This window comes from Molossus molossus, unplaced genomic scaffold (genome assembly GCF_014108415.1).
Source record: "Molossus molossus isolate mMolMol1 unplaced genomic scaffold, mMolMol1.p scaffold_m16_p_2, whole genome shotgun sequence".
NCBI lineage: Eukaryota > Metazoa > Chordata > Mammalia > Chiroptera > Molossidae > Molossus > Molossus molossus.
In genome coordinates this window covers 8,428,678-8,446,699 of record NW_023425355.1, presented here as the reverse complement: position 1 = coordinate 8,446,699, position 18,022 = coordinate 8,428,678, and the positions used below count along the sequence as shown (strand labels likewise).

The 18,022-nt window shown below is 35.8% G+C and overlaps 1 protein-coding gene across 29 annotated transcripts in view; it reads left to right on the top strand.

Moving 5' to 3' along the window:
• The window catches only part of ATRX (ATRX chromatin remodeler), a 247,111-nt gene that overhangs the window by 61,157 nt on the left and 167,932 nt on the right, over positions 1 to 18,022 (top strand). For 23 of the 29 annotated variants that reach the window (XR_004960591.1, XR_004960595.1, XR_004960592.1 and 20 more), the window contains 4 exons: positions 1,083 to 1,135; positions 2,260 to 2,384; positions 5,131 to 5,244; positions 9,558 to 9,667. Coding sequence is in view for 3 of the 29 variants with exons in the window: in XM_036270983.1 (XP_036126876.1) it covers positions 1,083 to 1,135; positions 2,260 to 2,384; positions 5,131 to 5,244; positions 9,558 to 9,667 (402 nt within the window). In the remaining 26 variants the exon portion in view is untranslated. Of the gene's footprint in view, positions 1 to 1,082; positions 1,136 to 2,259; positions 2,385 to 3,696; positions 3,814 to 5,130; positions 5,245 to 9,557; positions 9,668 to 18,022 lie in introns of those variants that run through there. The other 6 variants (XR_004960609.1, XR_004960593.1, XM_036270984.1 and 3 more) reach the window with 4 other exon arrangements.

The window sequence follows — 18,022 nt, the reverse complement described above, 5'->3', positions numbered from 1 at the left end:
AAATACTTAATCCAGTAAAATATACTTAATATACTGGCAAAGTGAGGGTAAATTTAGTATCTCGAAGCAAATTATAGAAGGTACTCTTGCCATAATTAGGATAAAGAAAATGACACATTTTTATATTTTTATTTGTTTTTGTTAATCCTCACCTGAGGATATTTTTTCTATTGCTTTTTTTAGAGAGAGTAGAAGGAAGGGAGGGAGGGAGAGAGACAGAGAGAGAGAAACTTCAGTGTGAGAGAGACTTATCAGTTGGTTGCCTCTCACAGGACCCAACCAGGGCCGTGGATTAAACCTGCAATCCAGGTATTTGCCCTCGACTGGAGATGAACCCTCGACCCTTTGGTCTGCAGGCCAGTGCTTTAACCACTGAGCCAAACAAGCCAGGGTGAAATGATACATTTTTAGATCCTTAATGCTTCCTACTTCTGTTAGGATCTGATTACTTCTACATCTTTGGTTTGTCTTTGTTGACTTGGACCAAGATCATGATACAGAAGTGTATCCTCTCTTACCCCCTAAAATTTAACAGTAACAATTTATTTTTTTAAATTTATTTTTTAATCCTCACCTGAGGACATTTTTTTTGCATTAATCTTCAGATAGAGTGTGAGGGAGAGAGGAAGGAAGAGAGAGCGGGAAACATTGATTGGTTGCCACCCACACGACCCCAACCGGGGCTGGGAACAAACTGCAAGAGAGGCACATGCCCTTAAGTGGGAACCGAACCCGGGACTCTCTAGTCCCCAGGCCAACACTCTAACTGCTGAGCCAAACTAGCCAGGTCTAACAGTAACAATTTAATAAAAACTCAGAAAATTATCTTAAATCCAGGAAACCTGAGAGTAAATGAGAATTAGTTTTTGAAGTTTCTTTCAGACAAATATTTTAGTTTTTGAAGTTTCTTTCAGACAAATATTTTAGTGATATGAGATTATAATTATAATTATATATGAGATTATAATTATAATTATAATCTCATATCACTATTCCAGAGGTTTTGGCATAGGGTACTAGTTAATTATAGGGGTGTTTCTTTGAAAGTTTTACTCATCTCTGTATTTATTTTTCACATTTAGGGAGCTAGCTCTTCAGGAAAATCCAAATCGGCAGGATCATCGCGATCAAAGAGGTTGGTTGATGTTGAAGGGAAAAAAGTTATTGTATTTTTCAGGTTGTATTTTTTTTCCTAAGAACAATCTTTTTTCTAAATGTACTTCAAGCACTCTTGTTTTAAGTAAACTATTTTATGCAAACATACATATTAAAGTGGTCAATATAATGTAGTGAATCCTCTTGTATTTATCACTTGGCTTCAGCAATTATTATTTCATTCTGACTTTGAATTTTAATTGAATTTTCTGAGGAGGATTTATTAGGTACTAATGGCTCTTACGATATGTAGATCACATCTTTTAGATCATATATGTGCTTTGAAAAAGGAGGATTAGGGAAATGAAATATTGAATGCCTTGTGAGGCAGTGTGGGTGTTTTAGGGTTATGTGAAATTTTCTAGGATTGGCAGTGGTGGCCATTATAGTTATGAGGAAGTTGTAAAGAGATCAGAAAATGGTAAAAATACTTTTCTGTGTAAAATTATCAGTGAATTGTACATATTGACTAAAACTACTTTCAAGCATACTACAATGCATAATATACTGTGTAGTATAGTTTCTATTAGAAGTTTTCAATTTGTATTATGGACTTTTGTTTCTAACCAGTGGGAATCTCTCTCTTTTTTTAAACTGTTCTCCTCTGAAGCATTTGATATTGTTTTAAAAATTTTATATATTGATTTTGAGAGGTGGGGGAGAGAGAGAAACATCAATTCATGGCTCCACCCATTCATGCATTCATTGGTTGATTCCTGTATGTGCCCTGAACGGGGATCGAACTTGCAATCTTGGAGTATCTGAACAACACTTTAACCAACTGACCTACCCGGCCAGGGTGGGAATGTTTCTTAATAAACACAGATTGATTGTTATTAACTTATTCTCTAAAGTAGTGATTCTTAACCAGGAGTTCCCTTCACAGTCCCTCAGTAGCTTTTTTGAATGCACATGTCCTGGTCCTACCCTACTGAATTGTAATCTTCAGTAATATGAAATAGAGATGTATGCTTCCCTAGGTGATTTTGATGTGTATTGCTGCTTAAGAGCCGCTGTTCAATCTAAACCTGTTATTTATATTCTTTGAGTGTTGTTCCAATTGTCAGAAGTGTCCATAATTCTATGGACGTAATTCTTTCATAGGAAACCTTCAATTGTAACAAAGTATGTAGAATCCGATGATGAAAAACCTTTGGATGAGACTGTAAATGAAGATGCTTCTAATGACAATTCAGAAAATGATATTACTATGCAAAGCTTGCCAAAAGGTAATTTGTATTAATTTTTCATATGAATTTAAGTTGAAATGTATTTTTAAAAATTATTACTATAAAATTGGAACTTGATAACTGTTGGCTGTGTATAAAGGACCAACCAGACACTTTTGTAGTGATCGAAATGTATTAGTATGGTAGTGATAATGTGTGTTATTGAAGTTAAAAATGTAGACTATTCAGTCAGCTTTGAAAAGAACAAAACTTATTTTCTCTTTCTATTCTAGAAGAAGGATTTTAGTTTTCATTATACTTGATTGTGGAAGTTGATTTAAAAGTTTAATATTTTAAATTTTGGTTCAGGAAATTTTACTGTGCTTGCTTTATGGAAAAACGTAAAGAATACTTTGAAAACGTTTTAAGAAAAACATTTAAAATTGAGTTTAGTCTTAACTGTATTCTTAAATTCCCAAAGACCCAAAGCCGAAGTTAACTATTAAAGATAGATTCAGGTATATTTTTGTAATTATCCCTTTAAAAAGCCTTGTCACATACCTCTCAGCTGTGACAGTTCTAACCTTAAAACCTCATTAATGAAATTGGGACAAAAAAGCCAAATGAAAATCTTGGACTTTTCATTGTTTAAGTCTGAGAGCAGAATGATTACCTGATGAGAGTGACAAGGGTCTTGGTAATTTCATGGTGTTTCAGAGTCAAAAGTTTAGATTTTTTTCTTTATTAATTTATGGCTGTTAGCAGATTTTTCAAATTTATTCTGACAGCAGTGTTGTAAATTTTGTTCTCTGTACTTATGCTTTTATGATACATTTTTTTGATTATGGAAATTTTAAGAAATGGTGATAATAAGACATTGCTTGGCTGGGACAAATTAGAAGTTACAGTAGCTGAGGAATGAAGTGAGGAATTAGGAGTAAATGAGAAAAAATGAAAGAAGGAAAATTGATGGGCCTACCCTTTACGTGTTTTGCAAATCATCTATGACAATATTATATAATGGTTTTGGTGGCCAAGGGCAGAAACAACTAACATGGGAGTCTGAGTCCTATAGGCAGAGACTCACTTTGGATTGCTACATTGTCAGTGGTTGTCACTGGGAGTCTTTATGATGGCCACTGGGTGAGCTAAGAACTAGGAATTCAAATCTTTAATGTTGTTGTAGAAGAAAGTTAATATGGGATAATACTAACTTGAACTGAGCATAATGCTCTCCCACCAAACCAGAAATACACTCATTCCATAAGGTTAAATTTGGGTGATTATAATTATTGTTAATTCTATATTGAGTGTGTATAGATACCATACTCTTACAAAATTAACTCATTTAATCCTCAAAACAGTGCTGTAAGGTAGTTATTGTTTCTGCTTGTAGAGATGAAGGAACAAATTCAGAGCTCAAGGAACTTTTTCAGCTTTAAATTGAGAAGCTAAGATTTGAACCCAGGTCTGCCTGAATCCAAAGCTAGTGAGTGCTCTTTCCACTCTGCTGCTTTGCTTCCATTTAGAGGAGAAACTTCAGAAATAATTCTATATTTTTTTCTTAGTTATAATAAATCTTTAGCTTTTCTCAAATGCTAGGGCTTCTCTGAGAGTGTTTACGTGAAATGGTTGTTGTGGATTAAGGTTTTTTTCGAGATTATGTAAATTGACCAGTTTGTAAAGACTCAATCCTCTGTGCCCTCTCTCCCCCTTTTCTCAGACACTCAGAAATTCATTTAACTAGATTGTTATTCCTTGTCAAAATCTGCTTACTGAATAACACACACACATGGTTCGGGGAACAGCCCCTGACTACCAGGTTTTACTTTCTTAATTTTTGTCATTAATGCCCAATTACTAAGCCCAGCAATGTAGATAAATATGAGACATGAACCCTTTTTCTATACCCTTGCTTTATTTGTTCTTGAGAGATTATAGTGAAAACTTAACCTCTGTCTTCAAGTCACATGTTTTATAGCTAAGAAAGTACATTCTTTCTAAAATAATTCCATAGTAACTAACAATTGATGTCATTCTACAATTTATTGTTAGAGCACTTGAGCTTAGGTATCTTAAAGTAACTTGTGTAAAACTCTTTAAGGACTTTTTAGGGTACTGAAACTTTGACCTACTAATTGGGAAAGGCCTCAGAATAGGTACAGCAATAATAGAGCAGAATTAACTTCTCACATTGCCCTCCCCCCAGATATTCTCATCCAAAGCAATATAAAACAACTCTTAAAAATCTTTTTCTCACTTTGTAAGTTATATAAATGTCTAACCACTGTGTTGTAGAGCTGAAAATAATATAATATTGAATGTCAACTGTAATTGAAAAATAAAAAGAAACCTCAAAATATTATTTTTTTGAGTTTATGATTTGGATTATGAGAATAGGATATTTAAAAAAATTTCTCATTTGGTCATTTTATTTTATAAACTCTATGGAACTTAGCATGGATGTTCATATTCAAAATAACTTTTATGATAGATAGGCACTATAAAAATTCAAAAGTGGGCTGAGACTTTCTGCTTTATTCACACATTTATGTTATAATTAGTTAATAATACTTCCCTCCCCCATTTTTATGAGCTATATTCCAAAAAGTAATCTGATTGTTGACACTTGGCCCTTTTACTATTTCCCTGTTTTATTTTCTCTCGAGAGGTCCTTATACAAGTACTGAAAGCTTTAAAGAAACAAAACTATGTACCAGCAATGTTGGCTTTATCTGAACTGAAGTCTTGTACTTCACTTGCACATTTAATATGTGTAATGGTTTTTTAAATGAAATCATTCTAGGTACAGTGATTGTACAACCAGAGCCAGTGCTGAATGAAGACAAAGATGATTTTAAAGGGCCTGAATTTAGAAGCAGAAGTAAAATGAAAACTGAAAATCTCAAAAAACGCGGAGGTAAATACAAGTGAAAATGAAAACATGAGTTTAAATTGCTGTTTATGACCATATTGGAAAATCTGATGTGCTTACTAAAAATACCTCCACTTTTCTGCCCATTGTTTATTAAAAGCACTACTTAAAAATAACTTCTGTTTCTCTCTGAGCTCTGAAGCAGAAAAGGTTAACACTATTTATCAAAACACCTTTGCCTTCAGTGGCTATTAAGTTATCTCAAGAAGCTTAGCATTTCCTTCTTGCACATGTTATTTAGTTCTGTATTGCCTATTTGCCAGAAGACTGTGTGTTCCCTCATCCCAACATTTTAGATTTGGACAAAATCTTGCATTCACGTAACTTTATATATATATCTAAAACATTGTTTCACAGAGCGATGGACATCTGTATTAGCATTACCTGGGGTGCTTTTTAAAAATTCAAGTCCCTTGACTCCATTCCAAACAAATTAGAATTTCTGGGGATGATGTCAAAAACATGCCCCAGTTTCTTCTTATGTACATTAAAGTTGGAGATCTATTGATCTAAGGATAGCAATGCAGAGATGACTAGAAAAAATAAGGGAGCTAGAATTAGTAACCTTCCCTAAATCTGTCTGAACCATTTCTTCCTTTGTCTGTCTACTCTCATTTATACACACAATTATATTGGCTTATCATCTGTAGGAAGTTAGCATAAGGAAGACTCATTTAGAAATTTTTGACAATGAGTATGTATCCCACTAGTTTGTGATTTTTAAATAGTGTCTATATGTATTTTTGGGGCATATTAACAGAGCCAGAATCCATGACTGTAAAAGGAGTGAATCTCTAAAAGATAGAACATGACACTGAATTTCTGAGTAGAAAGTGTAATGGGAGTGTGTTTGTTTAATATTTATCATGTTTGTTGTGAAATTATAGCATGGTTCTTATATTGGTGAAATTTTCTGTAGATTTTTATTTCAGAGCTATATGATTATCTTGATAGCACTAGTAAAACATATCTATTTATAAAATAAATATTATGAGTTTTCAGGTTAAATAAGTTATTAGTTGTTGCAGAAAATTGAGGAAATGTTGTTTAGTTTATTTGTCCACAATGGGGTGTTCTACCCCTTTCAAACTTAAGAAAGATTTCTTGAGAATCAAGTTCATAGAAGGGTAATTGCCATTGCAGTAACAAAGCTCGCTAAAGCTAAGGAATATTCTTAAAACAAAAGAATTAGCAAGTAGAAGGTGATGGTAAGGACCAGTAGCAAGAGTTTCTTTTTTTCTGATAATGGGTCCTCTAGAGAAGACAGAAAATTAAGTGTTCTGCATTGTGTTAAAATTAATATCTAAATGGTGTCTTCTGGGGAGGGACTCCGGGAGCAGTCAGTGTTTGAAATATGTATAAGAGCTGAAAGGAGAATAAAAAAGAACCAAAGTTGTTGGGGAGGGTGTTTCTAGTGCCACTTTACTATGCTGTGGGTATTTGGTCTGAGCTGATAAGCATTTTATTGAGTGTTCTGTGTAAGAATGTTTATATTGTGCTTACGGAAATACCTGTGTTTATAGCCATATTGTAGCACTGAAATCTTTCATGTTAATGTTGGTCTTAATGATTTGCTCTATCTTTAAGCTGTCAGAAATCACACAGGAAATTTAACTGTGTTTACTTATATAGACTTATATGAATAAACTAGTGATCGGAGGTACTGAATTGCTAGTTCATATTCAAACTTCCAAGGAAAGTTAGTTCTAAAATTGAAGCCTAATTTAGTAAACAGTCAAGAATACATACTTTATATATAAAATATTCTTATATTGATTTGAAGCAAAATTAAACACAAAGATATAGCTATATTGACCATTTTAGGAGCCACTGTTTTTTAAATACTATAGCCTGTTTTGACATCCTTTTCCCAGTTTAACTGTTAGAAAATGTACTTTACACCTGATTTTTCTGTATTTCACAATAATTTTTTCTCTTTAAAACTATTAAAATATATTGAGATAAACAATAGAAATGCCTCCTTTTTATTTACATACTGTATTATAATCAAGATATTTTATAACTAAAAATAAACATTTAAAACACACATGTAGTAACAAGTACATAAAGCAAAGGAATATTTCAGTATTTTACAATTACTTCAGATTTCACTTAAATAAAATACTGGTTCAGTCCTACTCTCATCATTTTCCCTTTCCCTCATCAAATGATCATTTCCCTCAGCAAATGAGTATCTTGTGTGTGTGTGTGTGTGTGTGTGTGCGCGCGCGCGCGCTTTCCATGCATGTTTTTATATTTTTCTATGCATATATTCATAAAGCATTTATTTTTCATTTAAACATATACAAAATAGTATGCTGAATATATCCTTTTGCAGCATTTTCCATTTAACATTGTTTTTGAAATATATCCATGTCAGTAAATGTACATCTAGTTTTTTATTTTTCACTGCTCTGTAGAATTCTGTTGTATGAGTAAATCACTATCCATGTAAATCACTTTCCCAAATGTGAAGTTATTTTCAGTTTTTTGTTGTCAAATTTTTCAAATTTCTTAATTAGTGCTGTAGTGACTATCCTCTATATGATTTCTTGGGCTAATGTGGGAGAAATTCTTCAGCGTATCAACTAATTTTGTTTAGTTCTTGAGTGATATGTGTGCAAAAAGCACATAGAAGATGCTTAATAAATATTATCTAACACCAGATGAACATTCAAACTCTAGCTTTTATTTATGTTGTTAGTTTATCTTAATGCAATTATTTTATTACTATTTAAAAATAATTTTTTTCCTTTATTGATTTTAGAGAGAGAGGAAGTGAGAGGGGAGAGAGATAGAAACATCAATGAGAGAGAACATCGATTGGCCGTTTCCTGCATGCCCCACACTGGGGATTGGGTCCATAACCTGGGCATGTGTCCTGACCGGGAATCGAACCGGCGACCTCTTGGTGCATGGGTCGATGCTCAACCAGCCGGACTGAATGCAATGATTTTAAATGAAAAAGCACACAGTATATTTATGTTAAAACAAATACAAAATATATGACTATCAAGAACAAACACTAATGCAGGACAATGAGTTAAAATACAGTATTAGTGACTTAGGTAGTAAGCCGTCAAATTCTCTATATTTTCTGGAAAGTATGATGGTGCCCTTATACCTTGGATAAACTTTTTTAACCTCTGAAAAATAAATGCATTTGTGATAATGTTTGCGTCCATAAGTGCTTTGGACCTTAAAGTAAGAAAACAAGGTACAAAATTAAAAGATGAAAAATGTTATTATGTTGTTTTGTCTTTTATTTAGGGATAGAAGCAGAGTTTGTATTTTAAAAAATTTTTAAGTTGTCTCCCTTTTATTTTGGAATGCAGGCATTTTCACTGTCTTCTTTTGACTCATAATCTGCCTTCTTATTTTGATCAAGGTCTTGGTTGCACATCAGAATCATCCGTAAAACTTAAAAAACATTTTAGGAGATTTCCATTCAGTGGTTTAGGGGTGGGATGGCTATCTCTGTTTTTAAAAAGATTCATTGGATGATTCTAATGTTCAGCTCAGATTGTGAAGTACTGCCATAAGCAAAACTAGGGATGAGAGTGAGGCAGTAGAGGTTTCCTCTTACTCTTTGTATATTAGGTTATTGTCAATCTGTTTTGTGCAGACTATGCCCAATGGCGCTGTCCCTTCCTCCCCTCCCACAACCAGTCTGAGATTTTGCTGCCAAGATAGGTGTACCTACAAGTCTTATTTGGAAATAGTACCAATATGGAATAGACAGGTAGCTTAATGGAGATTGTGAATAATATTGAAGTAAGTTTTAGGAGCAAATTGGTAATTTAATATTACCAGGTTTTCACATACTATAGTGAAAGGAACTGTGCAGACAATTCCATTTTGGGAGTAAAACCTTTAAGGCATACCTAACTTATAGGGTTGAAAAAGAATCTGTTCCATATGTGTCACTTGCTTCTCGATTCTTTAAGATCTGGTACTGAATTTATTTGCAAACTAATAGCAAAATGAAAAAGAGTTCTTGACCCCTATTTTTAGAACTTCTTTTATGGAGTCTCTTCATGTTATATCAAATTGTTGTGAGAAATAGGGTTTGCATTTGTAAAGGGAAACAAGTTAGAATTTGTAGCTCTGGGATTTGCTAAGGCTGTCACTTTTTAGGAAGTTCATAAAATTATTAAGCATTTTACTTGTGTCCAAATGTGTTTTTTTTTTCCCCCAAGGATCATGAGGTATTTAATTTCCAATACGAAAGTTGCAAATATGACTAATGTAAATACATTTTTGTATGTGTGTTAATAACAGTCACTCCTTTCTCCTAGAAGATGGGCTTCATGGGATTGTGAGCTGCACAGCTTGTGGACAACAGGTCAATCATTTTCAAAAAGATTCCATTTATAGACATCCTTCCCTGCAAGTACTTATTTGTAAGGTATGTAATGATTTGTTGATAATTCATTCCACAAATAATTGAGTGCTTACCATGTGTCAGACTTGGTGTACAGTGATGAAGAAGATGGAATGGTCTCTGTCCTTAGAGGACTAATATAGTGGGGAAGATAGATAAAAGTCTGATTAGTGCCATGATAGGGGAGATATTGTATACTATGGGCATACACAAGAAACCTATGTAATTTGGAGTTGGGTAGGGGGCTTTATAATGAAGATGATATAAAACGGTATCTGAAATATAAATTGGAATTAGCCTGGTGAAGTGGGATTGGTTCAGTGTATTCTATATAGAGGCAAGATAGTGTTCAAAGGCTGGTAGGTAAAGGAGAGTATAGTGTTGCAAACTCTGAAGAGTGTATTTATGTGCACGCATATGTTTTGTTTCTTTTCTTTTTTTTTTTTTTATCCTCACCCGAGGATATTTTTCCATTTTTTTTGTACAGATAGAGTGGGAGGGAGAGAGAGGAAGGGAGAGAGAGAGAGAAACATCGACGTGAAGGGACACATCGAGTGGCTGCCACCCGCACGACCAACCAGGGCCGGGGACAAACTGCAACCGAAGTACGTGCCCTTAGCGGGAACCGAACCCGGGTCTCTCCAGACCGCAGGCCGACGCTCTAACCGCTGAGCCAAACTGGCCAGGGCTGTTTTGTTTATTTTCTTATTGATTTTTAGAGAGAGAGGAAGGGAAAGGGGGAGAGAGATAGAAACATCGATTGGCTGCTTCCTGCATGCCCCCCACTGGTGATCAGGCCCACAACCTGGTCCTGTGCCCTGACCAGGTATCGAACTGGTGATCCCTTGGTGCACGGATCAGTGCTCAACCATTGAGCCACACTGGCTGGGCCACACATATGTTTTATAACATTTTTTCATGGATAAACATTAGTTTCTTTTATTTCTTTTTAATTTCAGAAATGCACATTTTTATATGGTTGACATCAGACTTAATATACAATTTTATATTTTGACTGTTTTTTCTTAGTAGATTATAAAAACTATTTTTTATTGAATTTATTGGGGTTATATTGATTAATAAAATTATGTAGATTTCAAGTGTACAGTTTTATTGTATATCATCTGTATATGGGTATTATACGTTCACCACCCAAAATGAAGTCTCCTTTCATCACCATTTATCCCCTCCTTTACCTCTTCTACGTGCTCTAACCCCTATTCCCTTCTAGTAATCTACCTACTGTTGTCTATGTCTATGAGTTTTGTGTTTTTTTGCTTAATCTCTTCACCTATTTCACCCAGCCTGCCAGGTCCCCCACCCCCTGACAACTGTCATCCTATTTTTTATTTTGTTTGTTTATTTTATTCATTATATTCCACATATAAGTGAAATCACATGGTATTTGTTTTTCTCTGACTGGCTTATTTCACTTAGCATAATAACCTCTAGGTCCATCCATGCTGTTGCAAAAGGTAAAATTTTCTTTTTTTACAGCTGAGTAGCATTCCTTTGTGTAAATGTCCCACAGCCTTTTTTTCTGCTCATCTACTGATGGGTACTTGAACTGATTACAAAATTTGGCTATTGTAAATAATGCTGCAGTGAACATGGGGTGCATATATTTTTTCAAATCAGTGTTTTTGGATTCTTTGTCTATATATTCCCTGATTGGATTTTTTTTTGGTGTTAAGTTTTTGAAGTTCTTTTTAAATTTTGGACATTAACCCCTTATCAGATATATCATTGGTGAATATGTTCTCCCATTCACTGTGTTGTCTTCTTTAATCCTCACCTGTGGATATTTTTCTATTTATCTTCAGATAGAATGGGATGGGGAGGTGGAGAGGGAGAGAGAGAAACATCGATGCGAGAGACACATTGACTAGTTGCCTCCTGCACCACCCCGACCAGGGCCAAGGATGAACCACAAGTGGGGTACATGCCTTTGACTGGAATCGAACCCCAGACTCATTGGTCTGTGGGCTGACGCTCTAACCGCTGAGCCAAAACGGCCAGGGTATTGGGTTTTCTTTTCAATTTGTTGATGGTTTTCTTTGCTGTGCAAGAACTCTTTAGTTTGATGTAGCCCCATTTCTTTATTTTTTCTTTTGTTTTTCTGCCTGAGGAGACATATCAGAAAATATGTTTCTAAGAGAAAAGTCCGAGATTTTACTGCCTGTGTTTTCTTGTAGGCTTTTTATAGTTTCGAGTCTAACATTTTAAAGTCCTTAATCCCTTTTGATTTTATTTTTGTGTATGGTGTAAGCAGGTGGTCAAGTTATATTTTTTAGCATGTACTCTCCAATATTCCTAACACCATTTATTGAATAGACTTTTTTTTGTTTTTATCCTCACCTGAGGACATTTTTGCATTTATCTTCAGACAGAGCAGGAGGGAGAGAGAGAGAAACATCAAAGTGAGAGAGACGCATCAAGTGGTCGCCACCCGCACAACCCTAACCAAGGCCGGGGACAAACTGTAACTGAGGTATGTGTCCTCAGGGGAACCAAACCCGGGCCTCTCCAGTATGCGGGCCAACGCTCTAACTGCTGAGCCAAACTGGCCAGGGAGAATAGATCGTTTTTATCCCATTGTATGTTCTTGCCTCCTTTGTCAATTTTTTTAATTGACCATAAAGGCTTGGGCATATTTCTGGGCTCTGTATTTTATTCCATGGAATATGTCTGTTTTTGTGCCAATACCATGCTGTTTTGAATATTATGGCTTTATAGTATAGTTTGATAGCAGGTAGTGTGATTCCTTCTACTTTGTTTTTTTTTTTTTAAATTTTATTTTTATTACAGATGTTTCTCCTTTTTTACCCAATTGACACCCTCCTCCCCATAACCCCTGCCCCGTCCCCGGCTTTGTTGTCTATGTCCATTGGTTATGTGTACATGCATATAAGTCCTGTGGTTTATCTCTTCCCTCCCCCCTCCAACCTCTCTTCTGAGTGTTGTCAGTCTGTATCCTACTTCCATGTTTTTGGGTCTACCCTGTTCCTCAGACTGTTATGTTCATTATGTTCCACAAATAAGTGAGATCATGTAGTATTTGTCTTTTTCTGCTTGGCTTGTTTCACCTAGGATAATACTTTCCAGGTCCCTCCATGTCATCTCAAAGGATAAGAGATACATCTTTCTTACAGCTGCATTGTACTCCATTGTGTATATGTACCACAGCTTTTTTATCCATTTGTCTACTGATGGACACTTGGGCTGTTTCTAGATCTTAGCTATTGTAAATAATGCTGCTACGAACATGGGGCTACATATATTCTTCCTGATTGGTGTTTCAGGTGTCTTAGGGTATATTCCTAGAAGTGGGATCACTGGGTCAAATGGAAGTTCAATTTGTAACTTTTTGAGGTAACACCATATTGTTTTCCATAGTGGCTGCACCAGTCTGCATTCCCACCAGCAGTGTACTAGAGTCCCCTTTTCTCCATACCCTCACCAGCACTTGTTGTTTGATGATTTGTTGATGGTAGCCATCCTGACAGGTGTGAGGTGATACCTCATTGTTGTTTTAATTTGCAACTCTCTGATAATTAGTGATGTTAAGCATTTCTTCATATGTCTCTTGGCCATTTGTATGTCCTGTTTGGAGAGGTGTCTATTTAGTTCCTCTGCCCATTTTTTAATTGGGTTCTTTGTCTTCCTTTTGTTGAGTTGTATGAGTACTCGATATATTTTGGAAATTAGCCCCTTATCTGATGTATCATTGGCAATAATGTTCTCCCATACAGTGGGTTGCCTTTCCATTTTGATGGTTGTTTCTTTTGCTGTGCAGAAGCTTTTAACTTTGATGTAGTCGCCTGTGTTCACTTTCTCCTTTGTTTCTGTTGCCTTAGGTGATGTATCAGTGAAAATTCTGCTGCATGTGATGTCCAAAATTTTGTTGCCTACATTTTCTTCTAGAATTTTTATGGATTCACGGGTCACATTTAAGTCTTTTATCCATTTTGAGTTTATTTTTGTGCATGGTGTAAGTTGATGGTCTAGTTTCATTTCTTTCCATGTAGCTGTCCAATTTTCTCAACACCATTTATTAAAAAGGCTGTCTTTACTCCATTGTATGTTCTTGCCTTCCTTGTCAAATATTAACTGAACATAGTGTCTTGGGTCCATTTCTGGGTTCTCTGTTCTGTTCCACTGGTCTATATGCCTGTTCTTGTGCCAGTACCAGGCTGTTTTGATTACAGTAGCTTTGTAGTATAACCTGATATCTGGTATTGTGATCCCACCTTCTTTGTCCTTCTTTTTCAAGATTGCTGTGGCTATTCGAGGTCTTTTTTGGTTCCATAAGAACTTTTGAAGTATTTGTTCTAGTTCTGTGAAATATGTCATTGGTATTTTAATGGGAATTGCATTGAATCTATAGATTGCTTTGGGTAATATGGACTTTTAAATGATTTTAATTCTTCCAATCCATGAACAAGGTATGTACTTCCACTTTTTTATATCTTCCTCCATTTCTTTTTTCAATGTCCTGTAGTTTTCTGCAAATAGGTCCTTTACTTCTTTGGTTAAGTTTATTTCTAGGTGTCTTAATTCTTTTGCTGCGATGGTAAATGGGATTGTTTTTTCAGTTTCTCTTTCTGTTAGTTCATCAATGGTGTATAAGAATGCTGGCGATTTCTTGACATTAATTTTGTATCCTGCTACTTTGCCAAATTTTTTTATTAAGTCTAGTAGATTTTTGGTGGAGTCTTTAGGGTTTTCTATGTATAATATCATGTCATCTGCAAATAATGACAATTTCACTTTCTCCTTTCCAATTTAGATCCATTTTATTTTTTCTTCATGTATGATTGCTGTGGCTAAGACTTCCAGTACTATGTTATATAAGAGTGGCAAAAGTGGGCATCCCTATCTTGTTCCTGTTCTTAAGGGAAATGCTTTTAGTTTTTGCCCATTGAGTATGATGTTGGTTGTAGGTCTTTCATATATATATGGCCTTTATTATGTCGAGATATCCCTCTATTCCCACATTGCTGAGTGTTTTTATCAGAAATGGATGCTGGATTTTGTCGAATGCTTTTTAAGCATCTATTAATATGATCATGTGGTTTTTATTCTTCATTTTGTTTATGTAGTGTATCACATTTATTGATTTGCGAATATTATACCAGCCTCGCATCCGTGGGATGAATCCCAATTGGTCTTGGTGAATAATTTTTTTGATGTATTGCTGGATCCAATTTGCTAGTATTTTGTTCAGGATTTTGGCGTTTATGTTCATCAGGGATATTGGCCTGTAGTTTTCTTCCTTTGTAGTGTCTTTTTCTGGTTTTGGAATTAGAATTATGCTGGCCACGTAAAACGAGTTTGGAAGTCTTCTTTATTGAATTTTTTGAAATAGTTTGAGGAGAATGGGTGTTAGTTCTTTTTTGAATGTTTGGTAAAACTCTCCCGTGAAGCCATCCAGGCCTGGACTTTTGTTTACTGGGAGAATCTTGATTACCTCTTCAATTTCCTTAGTTGTTATTGGTCTGTTCAAGTTTTCTATCTCTTCCTGGTCCAGTTTGGGAGACCATGTGTTTCTAGAAATTTTCCATTTCGCTTGGATTATTGAATTTGTTACCATATAATTGTTGATAGTAGTTGTTAACGATCTTTTGTATTTCTATGGTGTCAGTTGTTACTTCTCTTTCATTTCCGATTTTGTGTATTTGGGTACTCTCTCTTTGTTTCTTGGTGAGTCTAGCCAAGGGTCCATCAATCTTGTTTATCTTTTCGAAAAACCAGCTCTTTGTTTCATTGATCCTTTGAATTGTTTCTTTGGTCTCTGTGTAATTTATTTCTGCTCTGATCTTTACTACTTCCTTCCTTCTACTTGCTCTGGGGTTTTCTTTTTGTTTGATTTCTAATTCTTCAAGTTGTGAGGTTAGACAGTTAATTAGAAATTTTTTTCGTTTCTTGAGGTACTCCTGTAGTGCTATGAACTTCCCTCTCAGAACTTCTTTTGTTGCATCCCATAGATTTTGTGTTGTTTCGTGTTCATTTTCATTGGTTTCCAGGAAGTTGTTAATTTCTTCCTCAGTCTCCTCGGTAACCCATTCATTGTTTAATAACATGCCTTCATGTGTTCATAAGTCTTTGCATGTTTTTGTTGCAGTTGATTTCTAGTTGCATGCCATTGTGATCTGAGAAGATGCTTGATATGATTTCAGTCTTCTTGAAGTTGTAGAGATTTAGTTTGTGTCCTATCATGTGGTCTATCTTTGAGAATGTCCCATGTGCACTTGAGAAGAATGTGAATTCTGTAGTTTTGGGGTGTAATTCTCTGTAGATATCTATTAAATCCATTTGGTCTAGTGCTTCATTTAGAGTCTCTGTTTCCTTGCTAAATTTTGGTCTAGAGGATCTATCCAGTGGTGTCAGAGAGGTGTTGAAGTCCCCTGCTATGATTATATTGCTGTCGATTTCTCCTTTGAAGTCCTCCAGAAGATTTTTAATATATTTTGGTGCTCCTGTATTGGGTTCATACATGTTTATCAAGGTTATATCTTCCTGTTGGATAGATCCTTTCAATATTATGTAGTGGCCTTCTTTGTCTCTAGTTATGGTCTTCATTTTGAAATCTATTTTATTAGATATGAGTATTGCTACCCCAGCTTTTTTTTCCTTTCTGTTTGGTGGGAAGATTTTTCTTAATCCCTTCACTGTTAACCTATGTGAGTGTTTTGTTATGTTGTGGGTTTCTTATAAACAACATATATATGAGTCATGCTTTCTTATCCAATCAGCTATTCTGTGTCTTTTGATTGGAGCGTTCAATTAATTTACTTTTAAGTTATTATGAATATGTACTTATTTATTGCCGTTTTTGTTTAGTTTGATTATATTTTTCTTCCTATTTCTTCTACTAATTACAGCAGTGCTTTTAATATTTCTTGCAGTGGTGGTTTGGTGATAATGTATTCCCTTAGCCTTTTTTTTTTTCGTCTGTGAAACTCTTTATTTGACCTTCTGTTTTGAATGATAGCCTTGCTGGGTAGAGTAGTCTTATATTCAGATCCTTGTTATTCATGACCTTGATTACTTCTTGCCATTCCCTTCTAGCCTGTAGTGTTTCTTTTGAGAAGTCAGCTTATAGACTTATGGGTGTTCCTTTGTAGGTAACCTGTTGCTTACCTCAGTTGTCCCATAGTTCTCTTAAGCAGTCTGCATGGTTTTTAATTGTTTTTTCCTTTTGGTTGTCTGATTGGTTGATTTTTTTTCTACCCTGTCTTCTAATTCACTGGTCCGGTCCTCAGCTTCCTCTACTCTGCTGTTTAGACCTTCTAATATCTTCTTTATTTTTGCTATGTCATTCTTGATTTCTTGGTGGTTTTTAATTTCCAAGTGGTTGATTTTCAACATCTCTGTGTCCTTACTCATGCTTTTGAGCTTCCTCAAGATTATGGCTCTGAATTCTAGCTCTGTTAACTTGATTAACTGCTGCATATTTATCTCATCTTCGATAGAGGTCTCTTGTTCTTTCATTTGGCTTTTGTTTTTGTGTCTCACTATGTTGGCTATCACAGTGGGCTTTGGAGCCTGCCAAATTTTCCCTGTGGGTGTTGCTGTTTTCCTGTATGTGGCTCCCTCTCCTGGGTTTGGATGAGCGAGGGAGGACTCATGTTAATCACCACTGTCAAGTCTTACTTTCCTGGTTAGAGTTGCCTGCCCAGGAATGGTACAGTTATCCTCAAGCTTTTTGTGTGGAGGCTATCAGTAGAAGGTACTTGAAGAGGCTTGGTTCTCAGTTGAATGAAAAATTCCCTGGGGTGCTCAGTTTAAGGGGATTTGTGGAGGGTGAGGCATATGCTGGTTGTTAATGAACCTTAGTTTGCATTTCAATGGCCCACCTGGGTAGGGTTGAATCTCTGAATGAGGGGCAGTGTGGCCTCTCCCCAGAGCCCTGGGAAGGAGCAAGATGGCCACTGTCCTGCGTGGCTGAAACTCAGGAAAAGTTCTGAGCACCCTCCAAATCCCGAGTTTCCCTACACAGTTCCAGTCCAGTCTGCCCTCCCTCTGTTGGAGCCCAAGGTGAGTGGTGTGGCTATTTTTGCGTCTGTTCCGGCTCTGCGCTTGGGAGTTTAACCTGAGGGCGTTGCTCACAGCTAAGGCTGCTGCTGTCTGTGGCTCCCAGCCCCCCTCTCGCTCCTCTGCTATCCTACCAGGATTGAGGCAGTGTCCCTGGTTATAGGATCCTCGCATGCTGCTTTTCTGTTGTTTTTTTCCTGTCTATTTGTCTTTATTTTAGTTATAATTCCAGTTTGGTTCGGAGAGACGGTCTGTGTAGCTTCCATTCACTCTGCCGCCATTTTGGAATCCTCTTTGCAGTCAGCATAGGAGACCTGAGAGACACATTCTCCTGGCTCGGGA